The sequence below is a fragment of the Polyodon spathula genome, chromosome 6, assembly GCF_017654505.1.
Source record: "Polyodon spathula isolate WHYD16114869_AA chromosome 6, ASM1765450v1, whole genome shotgun sequence".
Lineage (NCBI taxonomy): Eukaryota > Metazoa > Chordata > Actinopteri > Acipenseriformes > Polyodontidae > Polyodon > Polyodon spathula.
The window spans coordinates 65,505,143-65,521,789 of record NC_054539.1 but is presented as its reverse complement, the minus strand read 5'-3'; the positions used below and the strand labels follow the sequence as shown (position 1 = coordinate 65,521,789).

General features: G+C 36.6%; 1 protein-coding gene across 1 annotated transcript; it reads right to left on the bottom strand.

Annotated features, from left to right (window-relative positions):
• Window positions 1–9,344: 9,344 nt before the first annotated feature.
• Window positions 9,345–16,351, bottom strand: esco2 (establishment of sister chromatid cohesion N-acetyltransferase 2). The gene is made up of 11 exons (XM_041253472.1): window positions 16,224–16,351; window positions 15,449–15,508; window positions 14,125–15,148; window positions 13,648–13,729; window positions 13,497–13,557; window positions 13,028–13,178; window positions 12,160–12,291; window positions 11,624–11,713; window positions 11,184–11,327; window positions 9,937–10,121; window positions 9,345–9,549 (listed from the first exon to the last, which is right to left on the bottom strand). Exons 2-11 carry the CDS (start codon window positions 15,487–15,489, stop codon window positions 9,417–9,419), a joined length of 2,043 nt encoding a protein of 680 aa, XP_041109406.1. The 5' UTR covers window positions 15,490–15,508; window positions 16,224–16,351; the 3' UTR covers window positions 9,345–9,416.
• Between the last annotated feature and the right edge of the window lie 296 nt (window positions 16,352–16,647).

Sequence of the window (16,647 nt, the reverse complement as noted above, 5' to 3'; positions counted from 1 at the left end):
TTGAAGACCTTAATCAGAAAATAATTTATTGTCATAAAGCTGGAGAAGGATACAAGAAGATTTCCAAGCGTTTGAGTATCCCACTTTCAACTATTGATTCTATTATCAAGAAGTACAAGACTTGTGGTACTGTCACAACATGCCCTCAGTCTGGAAGAAAGAAGGTTCTTTTACTAAGTTGCAGAATTGTGAGGAAGGTTAATAACAATCTGAGATTGACTGCCAAAGATATTCAAAGTGAACTGGCTGTAAGTGGGAGTGGGGTTTTCATTTTAACCAGAGGTTGAAGTATTACATGGTAAAGGTTTAAATGGTCATATGCCAAGGACAAAAAAACACTCTTAGGAAAATGTCACAGGACAATCGCTTAAAGTTTGCAAAATGGCATTTAGGTGAGTTCTGGTCAAAGGTATTGTGGAGTGATAAAACAAAAATTGAGCTATCTGGTCATGCTGATTGTTGTTACATTTGGAGAAAGTACAGAAAATAGGGGGCACTTGTTTACACAGAGAATTGTGAGGGTCTGGAATCAACTCCCTGGTAATGTTGTTGAAGCTGACACCCTGGGATCCTTCAAGAAGCTGCTTGATGAGATTCTGGGATCAATAAGCTACTAACAACCAAACGAGCAAGATGGGCTGAATGGCTTCCTCTCGTTTGTAAACTTTCTTATGTTCTTATGTTCTTACTAAGAACAGCATACCTACTGTCAAGCATGGAGGTGGTAATGTCCTTCTATGGGACTGCTTTTCCTCTAATGGCACAGGCAATTTAGTTCCAATACATGGTAAAATGGATTCCGTAGCATACCAAAAGATATTGGCCAATCATCTGAAACCCTCCGCTACAAAACTTGGTTTAAACGCAACTAGACATTCCAACACAACAACGATCTAAAGCACACATCAAAATCTACTTCAGAATGGTTAAAGAAGAATAAAATCAAGGTTCTGGAATGGCCTAGTCAAAGTCCTGCTATAAATCTGATTGCAAATCTTTGGCATGAGTTGAAGAGGGCTGTGCACAAGAGAAGTCTTCAGAATCTGAATGAACAGGAACAATTTTGCGTTGAAGAATGGTAAAATATCACTAAAGAATCATGTCAAAAGCTCATTGACAAATATCCAGATTGTTTAAAAGAGGTTATTATGCTAAAGGTGTCTCAACTAGCTATTTGTTTAATTTTCCTTGTCAGAGTATGAATACTTTTGAATTAGCATTTTTGGAGCTTTGCAAAAATAAAATTGCTGAAATGAATAATTGTAGACATCTATTTTCTTGTAACTTCTTTTCCTCATCCACAAAAGCAAAACTTTTGCTACAAAAGATTGTTCTTATAATTATTTGTTTGAGAGAGATCTGTAGAAATTATAAATTTCCATATGGGTATGTAAACTTTTGATGACAACTGATTGTATTTGATTGTATAGCCTATAGAAGGCTATCCAAGGAGTTTTAACAAGGAACAGATGCTTGGTAATTTCCAGGTCAAGGACATATCCAAGGTCAAAGGCAAGCTAATGTACTTGTTATGTGAAAGAATTACAAGATGCTGTGAAAATGTCATGACAACACTCTTTAAATAAAAGAAAGCTGTATATGAATTTGGGATGAATGGCATTGGTTTTATGAGGATTATTCTTCAAAGGCAGCCATCAATACAGTGTTTATTGTGTATGGACTAGTTTAGCAGTTGCACATTTTCTATAAAACTGAGCTCGGTGGACTAGGGGACTTTAGTTCAGGTGGTTATTTTATGCACTATGGATTTCACAAGTGCTTTGGTCGTATCAATTTAGATTCAGTGGCTCAGATTACTAAACTACCACTGTTGACTCTGGGCCATGCAGATTTAACTGCTCCATACTTTTCTGTAAAGAAAACTGAGAAGAGTTCAGTCTTCAAAGCTGACAATCCACTCTGACCAAAATTCAGAACCCATCAAAAAAATGAATAACAGGTTGCGATTAAGCTCCGATTTACAAATTACATCAACCTAAATAACATTCAGAAAAAAAAAAATGCAATTGTATTAAAAGTTTGTCCCAGTAAAAATGAACATAGGTGAAGGCTCTTTTAACTCTTTTCTCTACAATGTTATATGGCAATTAAATAGATCTGAGGGACCACACTTTAGCACAACATAGAAAATACAATGGAGTCCTGTACTGTTGGTAATAGAATATATGGCAGGCAAGCACACATATTGTATACTGTATGCAGGCGTCATGACAAAGATTTGATTAATTAGTTTCATTATTGTCCAGCTCTTATAGTAAATACAACTGTTTGGCAAGAACCTTCTGCAAGTGTATTAAAAATGTTATCCAAGGTGGACTGTTAATTTTGAAATGATCTATAATACACGATTGCATATTACATCTGGTAATCTGTCACTGTGCATACTCAATTAAATATTTGAGTTTATTCCCAGCTGCTCCAAATTCTCACATGGGACTGAAGCTTCAGCTGGTTTGACTCTACAGCACCCAAGTGAGGCAAACAGTGTCATGAAGCAAAAGTTCATTTGGTTCAGTTGAACCATTACACGTGACCTATGAGTGTTCCTTTTAGAAATCCTTTGACGTTGACGGTAATGAAACATAATTATTTTACTACATTGTCCAATTTCCAGCACAGTGCTCACAGTGCACTGTTTCAGGAAAGCTGAAAAGAATAGTTTTCTGCAATATTTTCATACACAGAATTATAGATCGTCTGAAATTGTCCCCTCACAATTAATATTAACCTGACGGGAACTCTATTAGGAAGCATTACTTATCTACCCAGTTTGTGGAGGGGTAAATTGTAACCTGCTGTAGCGATAACACCGCTGTTAGTGAGCAGATGGGTTCAATTCTGTGCTGGTACGGACAAATATTTTTGTAAGTTTGCAGGGCGCATCCTGCACTACAGAGGAGTGCCTTTACTGGATGGATTTGCCAGTTGGGAGTCCCCATTTGTTCGTCTTATTGGTGGAAACATAGCTTAAATTCATACTCGTGATTCATACAAAGAAATACTAACCATGTAAAAATAGCAGCATGCACATTCAAATTTCACTAGCAGTTCCTTTCAAAACAGTTACAGCAGAATATCAGATGTTAAGGGAATCTGAACTTTTCGGAAATAAGGCTGGCAGACCCTTTAAAAGGACATTCCAGCTTTTGTGCACCCACCTTATTTTAAGATCCAAATTCTACACAGACTTTCTTTTGTGTCTTTTTTCTTTGGGTGGAAAGGATAAACCACAGAGCTACCACAGTCTGAGATTTTCTGACATTGTAGTTTGTCTAACAATAATGTAGTGGATGCAACAAACCATACAATCGAAGCAATAATATCTGGGTTGCTTTTGATGACAAATTACACCCTGGTTGCAATTGGTGAAGCAGAATCATTGAATAGTAAATGATTCAATAATTCAAGAAGCTGTTTCCCTCATAGGTAGACTTGAATTTGTGAATAGCATGATTGATACAATAGTTACTCCTGGTGTCAGTTCTCTGGAGTAGAGGAGGTAAGTCAGTCCTGTGCTAGATGTCCAGTGGGAGATAAGTCTGTTAACTAGATCCTTTTGGAAAGGATTCAAGTGTTGCCTGCTATCGATATAAAGACATTTAAACTTTTCCTCGGTATTAAAGTGGAGCACTTTGCCAGCTAGATTACCCAAAGGATAAAGAAAGTCTCTTGCAAATAAAAAAAAAAAAACATTGTTAAAGCCAAATATAATTTTGTCGACATTATGTCATTTAAAAGACTTGAGGAAAAACTCTACAGATGTTTTCAAATATTTAGTTATTACAATAACATCTGTCTCCGTTTATGCTTTTCATTTTTTGTCATTTTTTTATAGTGTTCAGTTTTTAAATGTTTGCCAATGATGACGTGTGCATAACAAATACATAACATCAGCCACACGAACAGCCATCTAACAAATCCAGTGATTGTATATTGTCCAGTCACTGCATTTAGCGTCTATTTCTCCCCACTAGCTTTTAATTTGTAAAGCACAAATCTCAAATTAGTGGGAGCATATACTCTAAAGGTGTTTGGCAAAAACAAACATATCATTTAAAGCCTGTGGCAGATCTTGTGTGTTTTTCCAGGTGGAAACATTTAGTTTCCAATGATGATTCCAATAATGATTTGTGAACATTAAGCATTAAGCTAAATATTAGACATCATCAGTATTTTACAGCTATAGCAACATTTTAATTTAAAAACAATCTTTTTAGTTTCTATTTTGGTTCATGAGCTTTAACAGAGCTGAAGGTGTACTTTATAACCACCTGCTGCTGCAAGTTATAAATGGAAGTGAGCATCACAGAGAGATCCAGTGAGTAACCTTAATGCATTCTACATTGTTACAGAACCCTGGAAACCTAAGGAAGCTTTAGAGGAGGGTGTAATTACTGACAAATGGCATATCTTTGCCTATGGGCTGACGCTGTGGGAAATGATGACTCTGTGTGTACCTCATCTTGACCAGCTGGAGTGTAACAATGAAGAAGCTGGTATTTGATTTGTTCATGAGATTGGGTTCCCTGTGCTGAAACATTTGATTTTTAATGCAAATTCTGTATAAGTATGATCAAACAGCAAATAAGTACTCATTTCAGCAGGGGAGGATTTAGATTAGCTTATTGGTGTCCATCAATATTAAGTTGAAGCCATTTTTTTCCAAAAATGACTGAGTTATTTTTTCTAGTTTATTCATTTGTTGCCAGAAAGTTTTTGCCATCCAGCTGTAATACCTGAGGAATACTGAGCTTGCAGCATCCTCTAGTGAAAATGTAGCCTACAAGAACACCTAATTATAGACTTGTATTAATGCAAGTACAAATATAATATAAAACTAGTACAGGATTATCAACCAATTATGTAATCATGCAACCAGAGATCGCAATGTTGAATCCTAGTTGTGGGATGTAGCCGGTCTTTGCTTTGGCGTTCTCGGGGTTAGGGAGGTGGGATCCAGCTTAGACTGCTTCTCTTCACCGCTCTGCGGTGACCTCTACAGGCCAGTTGCCGAGTGAGCTTGGGGGCTGGTCCCGTCATTGTCCTGAGCTGTGTGGGGAATTGCCGTATTGATGGAGAAATCGCCGTACTAAAGGAGGAATAAAAATAATAATAATTGGGCATTGCAAATTGGAAAACAATCGGTGGTAAAATAATTGGAGATTCTAAATTTAAAAAATAAATATAAATGACATACCCCAATGGAAATGTATAATTTCTCAAAAACAAGGAATTTTAGGAACCATCTTTTATAACAAAAGTTTTGCTTTGTGGATGAGAAAAAAAGTTACAAGAAATAGATGTCTACAATTATTTATTTCAGCAATGTTTTTTGCAAAACTCCAAAAATGCTAATTCAAAATTATTCATACCCTTTGATGCTATGATAGTATTGTTTACAAGGTACTAGAAATTTCAATATGAGAATGCCGAACCTAATTCTAGAAAAGTCTAAAAATGCTGGATTGTAGGTGACCATTCTTAGAGAGTAGAAAAGGGTTAGGCATAGGATGATTGTTGTCATTACCTATAAGTCAATATGGGAATAAGTAAAGAGCTATTTGAAGACCTTAGGCATAAAATTATTTATTGTCATAAAGCTGGAGAAAAATAAAAGAAGATTTCCAAGCATGATTATCCCAATTTCAACTATTGTTTCTATTATCAACAAGTACAAGACTCATGGTACTGTCACTGCGATCCCTCAGTCTGGAAGAAAGAAGGTTCTTTCACCAGGAACAAATAGAAGAATTGTGAGGAAGGTTAATAACAATCTGAGATTGACAGCCAAAGATATTCCAAGTGAATTGGCTGTAAGTGTGAGTGGGGTTTCCATTTCAACCACAGGTTGAGTATTGCATGGGGAAGGTCTTAATGGTCGCAGGCCAAGAAAAAAGACTTAGGAAAACGTCACAAGGACAATTGCTTACTATGATGCATGAAGGTGGTAATATCCTTCTATGGGGCTGTTTTTCATCTATGGCACAGGAAATTAAGTTCCAATACATGGTCAAATGGATTCCATAGCATACCAAAAGATATTGGCAAATCATCTGAAACCCTACGATACAAAACTTGGTATAAAGCGCAACTTGACATTCCAACACAACAACGATCCAAAGCACACATCAAAATCTACTTCAGAATGGTTAAAGAAGAATAAAATCAAGGTTCTGGATTGGCCTAGTCAAAGTCCCGATCTAAATCCGATTGAGAACTTTCGGTATGAGATGAAGAAGCCTGTGCAGAAGAGAAGTCCTTGGAATATGAATGAACTGGAGCAATTTTGCATTGAAGAATGGTCAGAAAATCATTGAAGAATCATGCCAAAAGTTCATTGACAAATATCCTAATCATTTAAAAGTGGTTATTATTGCTAAAGGTGTCTCAAAATCACCTAGCATTCTCACACACACACACACACACACACACACCACATATATATATATATATATATATATATATATATATATATATATATATATATATATATAAAATGAATGCTAGATGATTTTTTTTTATTCTCTATGTACAATTAATGTACAATTAACGTGAAGTCCATGTATAAGTTGCAGCTTTGACTGTTCTCCACATTGTATTTGTTTGTATGTCACAAATAAATAGAAAAGATACAGTATCACATACCAAAGTGTATTAACTTTTTAGGTACCGTATGTCTTATACAATGTTTATTTATTGTTGTATTGTTTTTACTCCAGATGATTCCTTTGATGAAGCTAACTTTGACGAGGAAGCTTATTATGAAGCTTTGGGGACTCGACCTGCTATCAACAGGAGGGAGCTGGATGAATCATGCCAACAAGCCATAGAGGTTTTTTCAGTCTGCACTAACGAAGATCTCGAAACGAGGCCCTCTGCTGCTCAGATAGTTGAAGTGTTAGAGGCAGCCATGCAAGAGCCAAGCAAATAGAATCACATTTGTTTTACTAGTACTGTACTAGAGTTTAAGCTGTTTTAGAAGGGTTGCCTTTAACTAATTAACACAGTAGTTTTTACTTTGATGGTCTGTCACATTAAGCTAGAGCCACAACATGATGTCTAATTTTAAAACCATCTTCTAATAGAATATCTTTTGCAAATGTTCCTATTAAAAATTAAAAACAAAAAGACACACATTTGCCTGTTTTCCCATTGGAAATAGTGATATTTTGAAATATCACTGCCCTGGTCACAAAAACAAAGTTTGTGGGGAATAATAGCCATTTTCTATACTTTTAAGGCATAAGCAATTAGGAAATAACACTTACTACCCAGGAACAAAAATTGTGTTACATAGTGTTTATATATATATATATATATATATATATATATATATATATATATATATATATATATATATATAGCATTATATTTATTTTTGTTAAATGCATGTTTTTAAGAAGCAATCCAGGTTGCTGCTCCAGTGCTGTAAAATGCTTTTAGGAAATATAGAGCTGTGACTTATGCTTCAAGGGCATTGGTTTATTAGGTCAACTATAAAGCCCCTTAAGTGAAAAATCTGATGAGTGACATGATTATATATAGACTGTCAATATTGCAAGACAGTAATACAATGATACTGTGTCCATCTTCTGCCAAGGTTTATTTCCAAAATAATTACTCATCTGTAAAGATATGTAATATGGTTTCCAAGGAATTCTGTTCCATCCTGAGGTGCGCCCATGTAAAATAACAGGCAAAGCCCATAGAGACAATGGAAGCGTAGTGCTCGGGTGTCTGCCTAAAACAACAATCACTAAAAGGCATAGAGACAGTCCTCCTAGAGAGATACATACACACATTCCACATTACAGACATGCCAGTCGCTGTACAGTCATGCACATTACACACTACAGACACACAGGTCGGTGTACTGACATGCACAGTCCACACCACAGACAAGCCAAACACAACAGCAATATCACTGCCATATTAAATCAAAGAAACATTTAGTACTGCAACTTTTGTGGCAACAATTTGGCATGCAATTGCTGCAGGCTAATCTAGTTCTTATTCTATAAAGTAAATGACATGGTACCCTTTTTGTAGCCAAGGCACAGAACCCACAAGTTAAAGTAACACTGACATGGCTTTACTTACTGCATACAATATTTGAACTGCACATTACAGAATGCTCTATTAAGTACATAAAAACAAAAGTAGTATCCTATTTATATTTTAAGCATAGTGGCACCAGAATTAAAATTATCCACCCAATTATGTAGATGCAAACCTTATAGATAACAGCCAAGATAAATTGTGTATTTGTTATGCAGCCCTTATAAGAGCTTAGTGATACTTCGATGCAAACACCAAAAAAATGTCATAGTTCAAAAAGGGTAGTGGGTGTCCACAATGATTTGTGCTTCACTGCAGTGGCTAGCTACAAATGAGTCTTTGTTACAAGCAACTTCAGTGCTACAGCTGTTCAATTCATCCATAGCTAAAATAAAAATTTAAAACAACCCTAAATACTAAAATATCCAGACTAAATTCAATGACTCTTCCAATCAGAAGCCTTTTTTGTCTTTCAGTGTTAAAATGAGTTTTGATTCATACTTATAAATATCACTGGATGATTGAACTTCACCCCCAAGTGGTAAAATGTGAAGGATGTCAACGATCATATTAAGAGGAATGTGCAAATGTACAATTTGCATGCATTAGACAGCAGGTTCAGAGGCAAAGTCAAAAGTGGTCCAATTCACCTTCAACGCAGGACAAGTCACTTGTTTCCACTTGCAATGCACCTAGCTATGTGGTGTTACACAGTGTTCAGGCAGTCAGTGCAGTGTGTAAGGAAGTACCATAGTCCAATAAAGCAAATTTAATTGAATTGTTTGAATTTTCTTAACCTGATGTCACTTGATGAAAAACAAGCAGAAATTTGCAGAGAAAGATGATCCATGCTTACTCTTGTGTGCAAAACAGGGACAATTATTTCATATAACTTTGCAAAACCATTTTATTAAAAGTACTACAACATGTTAACTATTAAAACATTAAACAATGACCCATAATTTTCATACAAGGGCCCACCTTTTTACAGCCAAGTAAGTAACTAACCCATCAAACTAACTAAATGGCATGCTGGTAACATATCAGCATTGTTTTAATTATTTAAAACCAATTCACTTTTCAAATAAAAACATAAAATTTAACTTTTTTAAACTATTTACAAATTAGACATACTGTAACACAAAAAACAGAATTAAAAAATGTAATCTAAACATTTCATTTAGAAGCAGATGTTTTTATTATGAAGTCACCAAAACTAATTTCTCATTAAATGTTTAGCTACTTGGTACTTGTTCAAAAAAAAAAAAAAAAAAAAAAGCCATAAAATTGTTTGCATGGCATAAAAAAACACTATTAATACAAAAAAAACATGTTTCTTAACTAATGAAGTTATACACCAAGAAAGATGGAGTTTCGCAGTAGTTTGTAGCAAACAGCTTGCCATCTGGAGTTGGATCTGAAAACGCTATTTCCTCTTTACTTAGGTGGCATCCATACATAAACGAGTTTCTAAAACAAAGAGAAGGGACAAGTATTATGCAGTGTACTTTTGCTTAATTTTACAGATTCAAGTCAATTTGTGTCCTAAGCTTTCCGTCTCCTTGCTGGCCTCTTTTGCATAGCAGTTAAGACGCTCACTTGGGGAGTGTGGGGGTACAGAAAATTGCTGAGAATTCAGTCTTGTGTTGCAGTAGTTTAGATGAAAACAGAAACTTCAACAAGAAGTCTGAAATCAGTTCAAAACATGAATCCCTGCCAACAATAAAAAGTTAATATTGTAATAAAATGTCAGAAACATATCAAGTATATACTGATTCTAAAAGGCAAGTGCAGTACTTCAAGGTGTTCTGCTCTTGAAGCACAATTTCAATACCTGGTGTCTCTCTACACTCCTACCTGACTGTGTCCACCATGCGCCTGCCAATGCCCTTTCTCCGCATCAGGCTGAACACCCAGATCCTGCTGATCCCACAGATGGCATTTTCCGGCTTTGTGGAGCAACACCAAGCTCTGTGATGCTCCAGCAGTTCATGCTTTTTCAACTCCTTCTGTTCCACTGGCTCATTCAACACTCTGAATGCCTACATAATTATGTTAAATTACACTCAAGTACACTTTAACAGTAAGTAAATCAACACAATTTAAATAAGACAAGGGTTAGTAAGGTTTCAATAAGCTGACCTTTTTTTTTTTTTTTCTTTTAATAAAAAAAAAACAAAGTGCAAATATGGGTTCCTCCTAACACATGGAAGTACGCAGCAGTTACAAGTTATTATTTTGTTAGCTATAGCCACGTCAACCCTCTAATGCCTTGTTTCCACAGCTGGCCGGACCAGGCCAATAGAAATGTGTTTGTGTTTTAACCCCTAACATGGCCAAATTCAGACGTTCTTGTCTCGCATCATCAGGTCACTGGGGGAATGTGGGGGGAGAAAAAAAAACAACTGCCCCAGCCATGGATGCTGCAATTGAAATGTTTCGTCGCTATTTTCATTTCCGCCCTACGCACAACTGTAGACAGCATTCTCAAGACCCAATTTTCCAAAAGCAGACGGATTGAAAGTGAATCGGATAGCTCTGCACTGGAAGACAGTGATGGTGATTTCATTCGCCGACACAAAGCCTGTCTGGCAAGACTATTACTTTTACTTTGTTTGTGTATTCGCTTTAACATTTAAAACTTAAATTTAACGTTGTTAAACATAAAACAATGCAGTGTTAACAAATGCCATCACCTGTGCTGATAAATGTGTAACACGCTACCACAATTGTGTTAGACGTCAGCCACTGTAAAGAGTTAAATGTTTTTCTGTTCCGCTTCCAATACAAGCACACACCTCCCTGCCAAGCGATGACATAGTTTCTGTGTCAGCAGTCTGGCCACATCGAGTATGATAAAGCAAAGCAGGCCAGAAACACCGTCCACGGCCGACCAGGGCTGTTGTGGCCAGCAGTGGAAACAAGGCATAGGCTTTTTAAGGACAATCTTCAGCTGTCTTTGGTCTTCAGCAGTATAAAAGCCAACCTTATTTTACAGAGACAACAATGTAAAGGCAGCTTAGTGGAGATTGAGAATCTTCAGTCATCAGCCCCAAAGCTGTTCTTGGCTAAGCGTAAGTTTAGTGTGACTAGAAAATACTTACCAGTTTGATCTGTTCTGCTACAAGACACCCAACAATCATCTTCTCACTGTTCACAAACAGGTATGTTTTACTTCTGCTGGGACAACTCAGTGAGACTTGTTTAAATCCCAATTCGTTGTCAGCAAGTTGACGTACTTCATCAGCCTGCAAAACATTTTCAAAACTCAAGTTTTAGGCATGGAACTCAGCTTGAAGTCTAAACTGAAAGGCAGCATGCAAAGTACAGACAGAACTTAAAATGTATCCTTCTGGCCAAAAGTAGACGAGACTAATATTGAAACAAAACTTCAGATCAACTATCTGAATTTAGCAACAACCACACTGTACTTTCATGCTTTAGTTTTAAAAAGTAAGAAATTAGTAGGTCAGTAACATACTGTCCTAATGAGTTTTATAATATTTGGATTTCTCTGCATAAAATGAAAGGTTGTTAAAGTTACCTTTTTAACTGCATATTTTGGATCATCTGGCAGGACAAGTATAATCTTTCCATCCCAGTATTCGGCAACTACCCGCTCTTTCTTCCACCCCTAAAAAGAAAATAGAAAACAAACAAAATTAATACCCAAGACAATAATAACCTCAGAGAAGTGACAAAAAAGAAACATGGAGCTTCTGAGACAGTGTACATAGCATTTGACTGACTTGAGATCACAGCTTTTCAAGTTGTTCGCGGTGGAAGACTGATGCTATTGAAGCAATAAGAAATATCAAACTGGGTGCTATTGTGAAATTATGCACTGCTACAGTAATTGTGCAAAACCGAGTTTCGGAACCATCTAAATGTGCGGTAAGTTCACAAACATGATTGATTGGGATCATAAAATGTCACTTTCCAGAAGAAAAATTTATTTTTGTTGATGCTGAAGAAATCCAAGCAGTGTGAACTTCTTGTCAGTTATGAGATGTAAAACAGACTCAAGGTCATTTTGATTCATACAGAAACTCATGAATAAAACCAAAATAAAAAACTTACCACAAACTTAATTTTATCCAGGAGGCTCTGATGGTACTGTGTGTGCTGAAATTCATCCTCAGGGCTGCTTGCTGTGTATATCATGCCACACGATTTGCATGCAATGGCACCAAAATGCTTCTGACCAGCATCCTTAAAATCAAAGATTTGGAAAGTTACAAAAACAAAGCCGTAGACTTCACGATAAAACAATTCTACAGGCAATAGATACAAACTTGCAACCAGAACTAACAGTAAAAGCTGAAAACTGACAAGTTTAAGGAGACAAATCAGTGTGAGACGAATACATCACCGTGCCAAACACACTACACTGAAAACAATCAGAGAATTAAACACCATGTTGCGGAATCAAAACATTACAGCAGAAAAACGTTTGGTAAAAAAACAAAAAATACACGTATAACTTTATACTTAAACAAATTCACAATTCGTTTTATTTAACCCTTCACCAGTGCCAGTATCCTTGCACACTACCAAATAAACAGGCTCAGCATTTTTATTTAAGGCTTTCTAGGAATTGTTAAAAATAGCGCTCATTTGTCATCTCATCATTAGAATCATTAGAAGAATGTGAGGGCTTACAAAACATTCTATTGTAACAGTGTAAACCATACCCTGTCCATATGTAACTTCCATTAGGTTTCTGTTCACATCATTGTGTGAAATATGTGTGTGAAACTATACTATGAATAAAGACGAAAGGTAAGACTCAGACACACATGTTTTAATGACTTATTTGTGAAATATGAATTAAAAACGACACTAAAATGACAATACTTCCTTACATTATTCACATTTAAAAGGATGTCCCCATTACAGCCATTATGTAAAGAATGTCTGGGATAATCTAAAAAGCAGGGTTACGTACAATGATGAGCTGATCTGTGGCTTGCTTGTCAGAATCTTTTTTTCTCTTGATGTTCCTCTGCAGCTTAGCTGGTTTGGGTAGAGCAGCTGCAGACAACAAAGGGCTCTGGCATGCCACAGGGGACGCCAGTTCAGCTCTTGCAGGACGGTGCCTAAGGAGGTCAGGAGGAGGGAAAATAAAAAGTAAAAAGCCGATGGACGGCTTTCCCTGTGCACACATGCTATTCCCCACTGTGGCTGTAGCACAGATAGTAGAAATAGAAAACGTCTGTAGTTATGCAAAATAATGGATTAATGTGAAGACAACATATTCAGTAGTAAGGAAAAAGGGAATCTGAGGAGTGGTGTTCAATTTCATCTAAGAGACATACTGCTATATATGAGGAACTGTTTTTTGCAGGTACATCATATACAATGCAAGACCATAAGCTCTGGGAGCACATAGGGAAAATTCTAGAAGGTTATTTTACCCTTTCGTTGTAGAGCTGGGAGTACTGAAGATAGGATAGACTGATGCAGCTGGTGGAGACGCTGCAAAAGTAAGAATAAAACATGGATTTTATAATGCACATAAACCACCAGCACAAGCAAAGACAAAATAAATAGTAAACAAAGCAGTACTTTTCCTAGTCCGTTTGAGATGTAAAGATGTGTTATTGAAGTCAAACACTGTGTCCAGTGCTATCTCTGTTGTACAGCAGTCCTGCAATAAAAAAAAAAAAAAAATATATATATATATATATATATATATATATATATATATATATAATATAATATATATATATACCATATATATATTATATATTACCATGGTACGTACCAGAATACAGATGTTTTATTAGAACAATCTCAACCTGTCAAAACAGGAAATGTCTCCTTACTGACATTTCCACAAAAGGTTAAATTACATCAGGTTTGTCAGGTAAAACTTGCTCGTCCGTATAATGTTTCTGCTATCCATTAAGTTGTATTAACATTTTTTACAAAAACACCGGTTATCAGCTATAAACCTGTCTCCTTGTTTTTGTCTGTTAATCAACCTGGCTGTTGCTTTTTTTGTATTAAAAAAGCAAGCATTAAATGATCTTCAAAGCTTACCTCCACATTGCTCAGCTCACCCATGGAGCTCCCCGAGCTGGCCTGCATTCCATCGATTCTCCTCAGAACAACCTTCACCTGCTTGGTGATGAGGTGGTTTTGCAGACGCTGGTTTGTCTTTGTCTCAGGTGAGCGCTCATTCCCCTGCGTCTGGTTGTCTGACACCTTTGTATTGGGTGTGAGTTTGTTCCTCAGAACGTGGCTTTCTGCTGCAACTCCTGGGTTTGCTTTCTGCTTCTGCTTAAAAGCTTCATGCGATTCAGGTGAAGCCATGCCCTGTTTTAGCACGACCGCATCCACTTTTTTGATGGGTTGGTCCGGATCTTGCTTGTTCACATCCATTTCAGGTGGTCTAGGTTTGGGTTTGTATGGAGCTGGCTTGCTTTTTTTTTGTGTCTGTTTTTTATACATGGAGCGACCTTTTGTCCCAGTAGCAAAGAATGCAGCACCAACCAGGAGCTTGGGCTTGGGTTTGGCTGTCAGACCACTGAAGCGCAATGAGGAAAATGTCTTTAGTCCCCCTTCCTTGGGATCACTCTGTATCGACTGACTTTGTGCCTCAGTGGCTGGTTTTGGCTTCATGAAATCCGTAATGCGGGTTCTGGAAGAACGGGAGACCCCCAAGTTTGGCTTTGGTGCAGTTTTATTCCTCTTTGCCAATTTAACAGACTTAGGCAGGGTGACCTGATCCCTCTTTCCTTCATTGATTACTGTGGGTTTGCGGTCATTCACGACTTTTCTCTCCAGGGGTGTGAGATAAATCATTTTCCCTTTCCCATAGAAAGATCCAGTTTTCACATATGGTTTGAAGGGAGAAGCAGGCTTTGGAGACCAACTGAATTGGGAAAGTCCTGTTGGTGACAGTGATTTGAAAGGGGATGAACAATTTTCCTTTTCATTATCAGTGGATTTTAAGGCTGTTTTTCCAAGAGGAAAGCTGGGTAACCTTGGAGATTTCCTTCTTGGGGGAGAGCCAAAGTCTTTAAGGAGGTTGTTAGCTGGAGATCCAGAAGCAGAAAGAGGGCTGCAATTGAGAGCAAAACATGAACATGCATTATCACTGTAGAAGAACTACTTCACACATTTATAAGTAAAGCTTGTTTATGGTACATTTGAACAAAAAATAAAACAATAACCCTCAAGTCTTATTTTTGCAACAGGTCACTAAAAAGTGTCTCAAACCTAATACATTATTTATTTTATATTTTTTAATTCAAATTAATATGAGAGGAGACACCTTAAAAAGCCACCTATGCCATCAACCATGAATTCACAGTTAATTCGATTTCACGCAGACAAAACAAAGCGTCCATCTCTAACTTACCCGTCATGTTTCCTTTTTTTTGGAGTACCCTTAGTCAACATTTTCCCAATCAAATTGTACCTACGGACACAAAACAACTGCTTTGTTAAAACAAGTTAAAATTCCTAAGATGGGCTTCGTTACCACTTATAATATAACACTGTGATGCAAACAGGGTCTGTTAGGCCATGCTTACAAGAGTATAGAGAGCTTTTTTGATTCCGGACAATTTTGAACTTAAGATTATTCAGATAAGATTTGGCTATGTAACCTTGTTTCAAAGGTATCTTTGTCAGTGGCTGTTTAAAACAGAAAACAAAAATACTCAATTTTAATACCAGTATTTATTTATTTTTTTAGCATGACAGCGTGAACCAAAAATAAAAATAAACGATGTTAACACATATATATATATATATATATATATATATATATATATATATATATACACACACACACACACACACACACACACATACACATATATATATATATATATATACACACACATACACACACACACACACACACACACACATATATATATATATATATATACACACACACACACACACACACACACACACACACATTATAATTGGACTCAATTGGACTCAGAAAATCGTATGCCACATGAATTTCAGAACACGCATTTCCATCACAAACATGTTTGTCATCCAAGCAGTAAAGACAAATGTCAGTGCCTTACTAGTTATCTGAAAATATAAACATAGTGAAAACATATCGATTTAGTTAGTGTAAATCTGAATTAAAAAAATCCCATCTGTATGCTTACCACTTGTATCCGTATTGTCTAATTATGTGACGGTTTTATTTTCATATGATCGAGTTGTGCAGCTCCCGGCTTTTTTGTAAACTTATTTTTCAAATAGCGCGCCACCACATATCAACCAAACTTTATAAAAACCCGTCCCTTCATCATATAACTCCCGCCTCCGTTTTACTGAACCCGTGGCGATCTCTCAAACAGACTGCAAGATCGGCGGGTTTTCTGTCTTTAAAATAGCATTGGTTACTTCAACGAGTGCACTTTTGTTGTTCCCGCCCACAAAAACATTACAAGCAGAGGGGTTTTACACAGTGTGGCGGGTAATTTCAGTTTTAAATTAGGGTTTTGGCGCAATTATACTCTGGGATGGTTATTATGGGTCTTTGATGACCTGTCATCTGACTTTACCTACATTTTAGATTGTTTATGT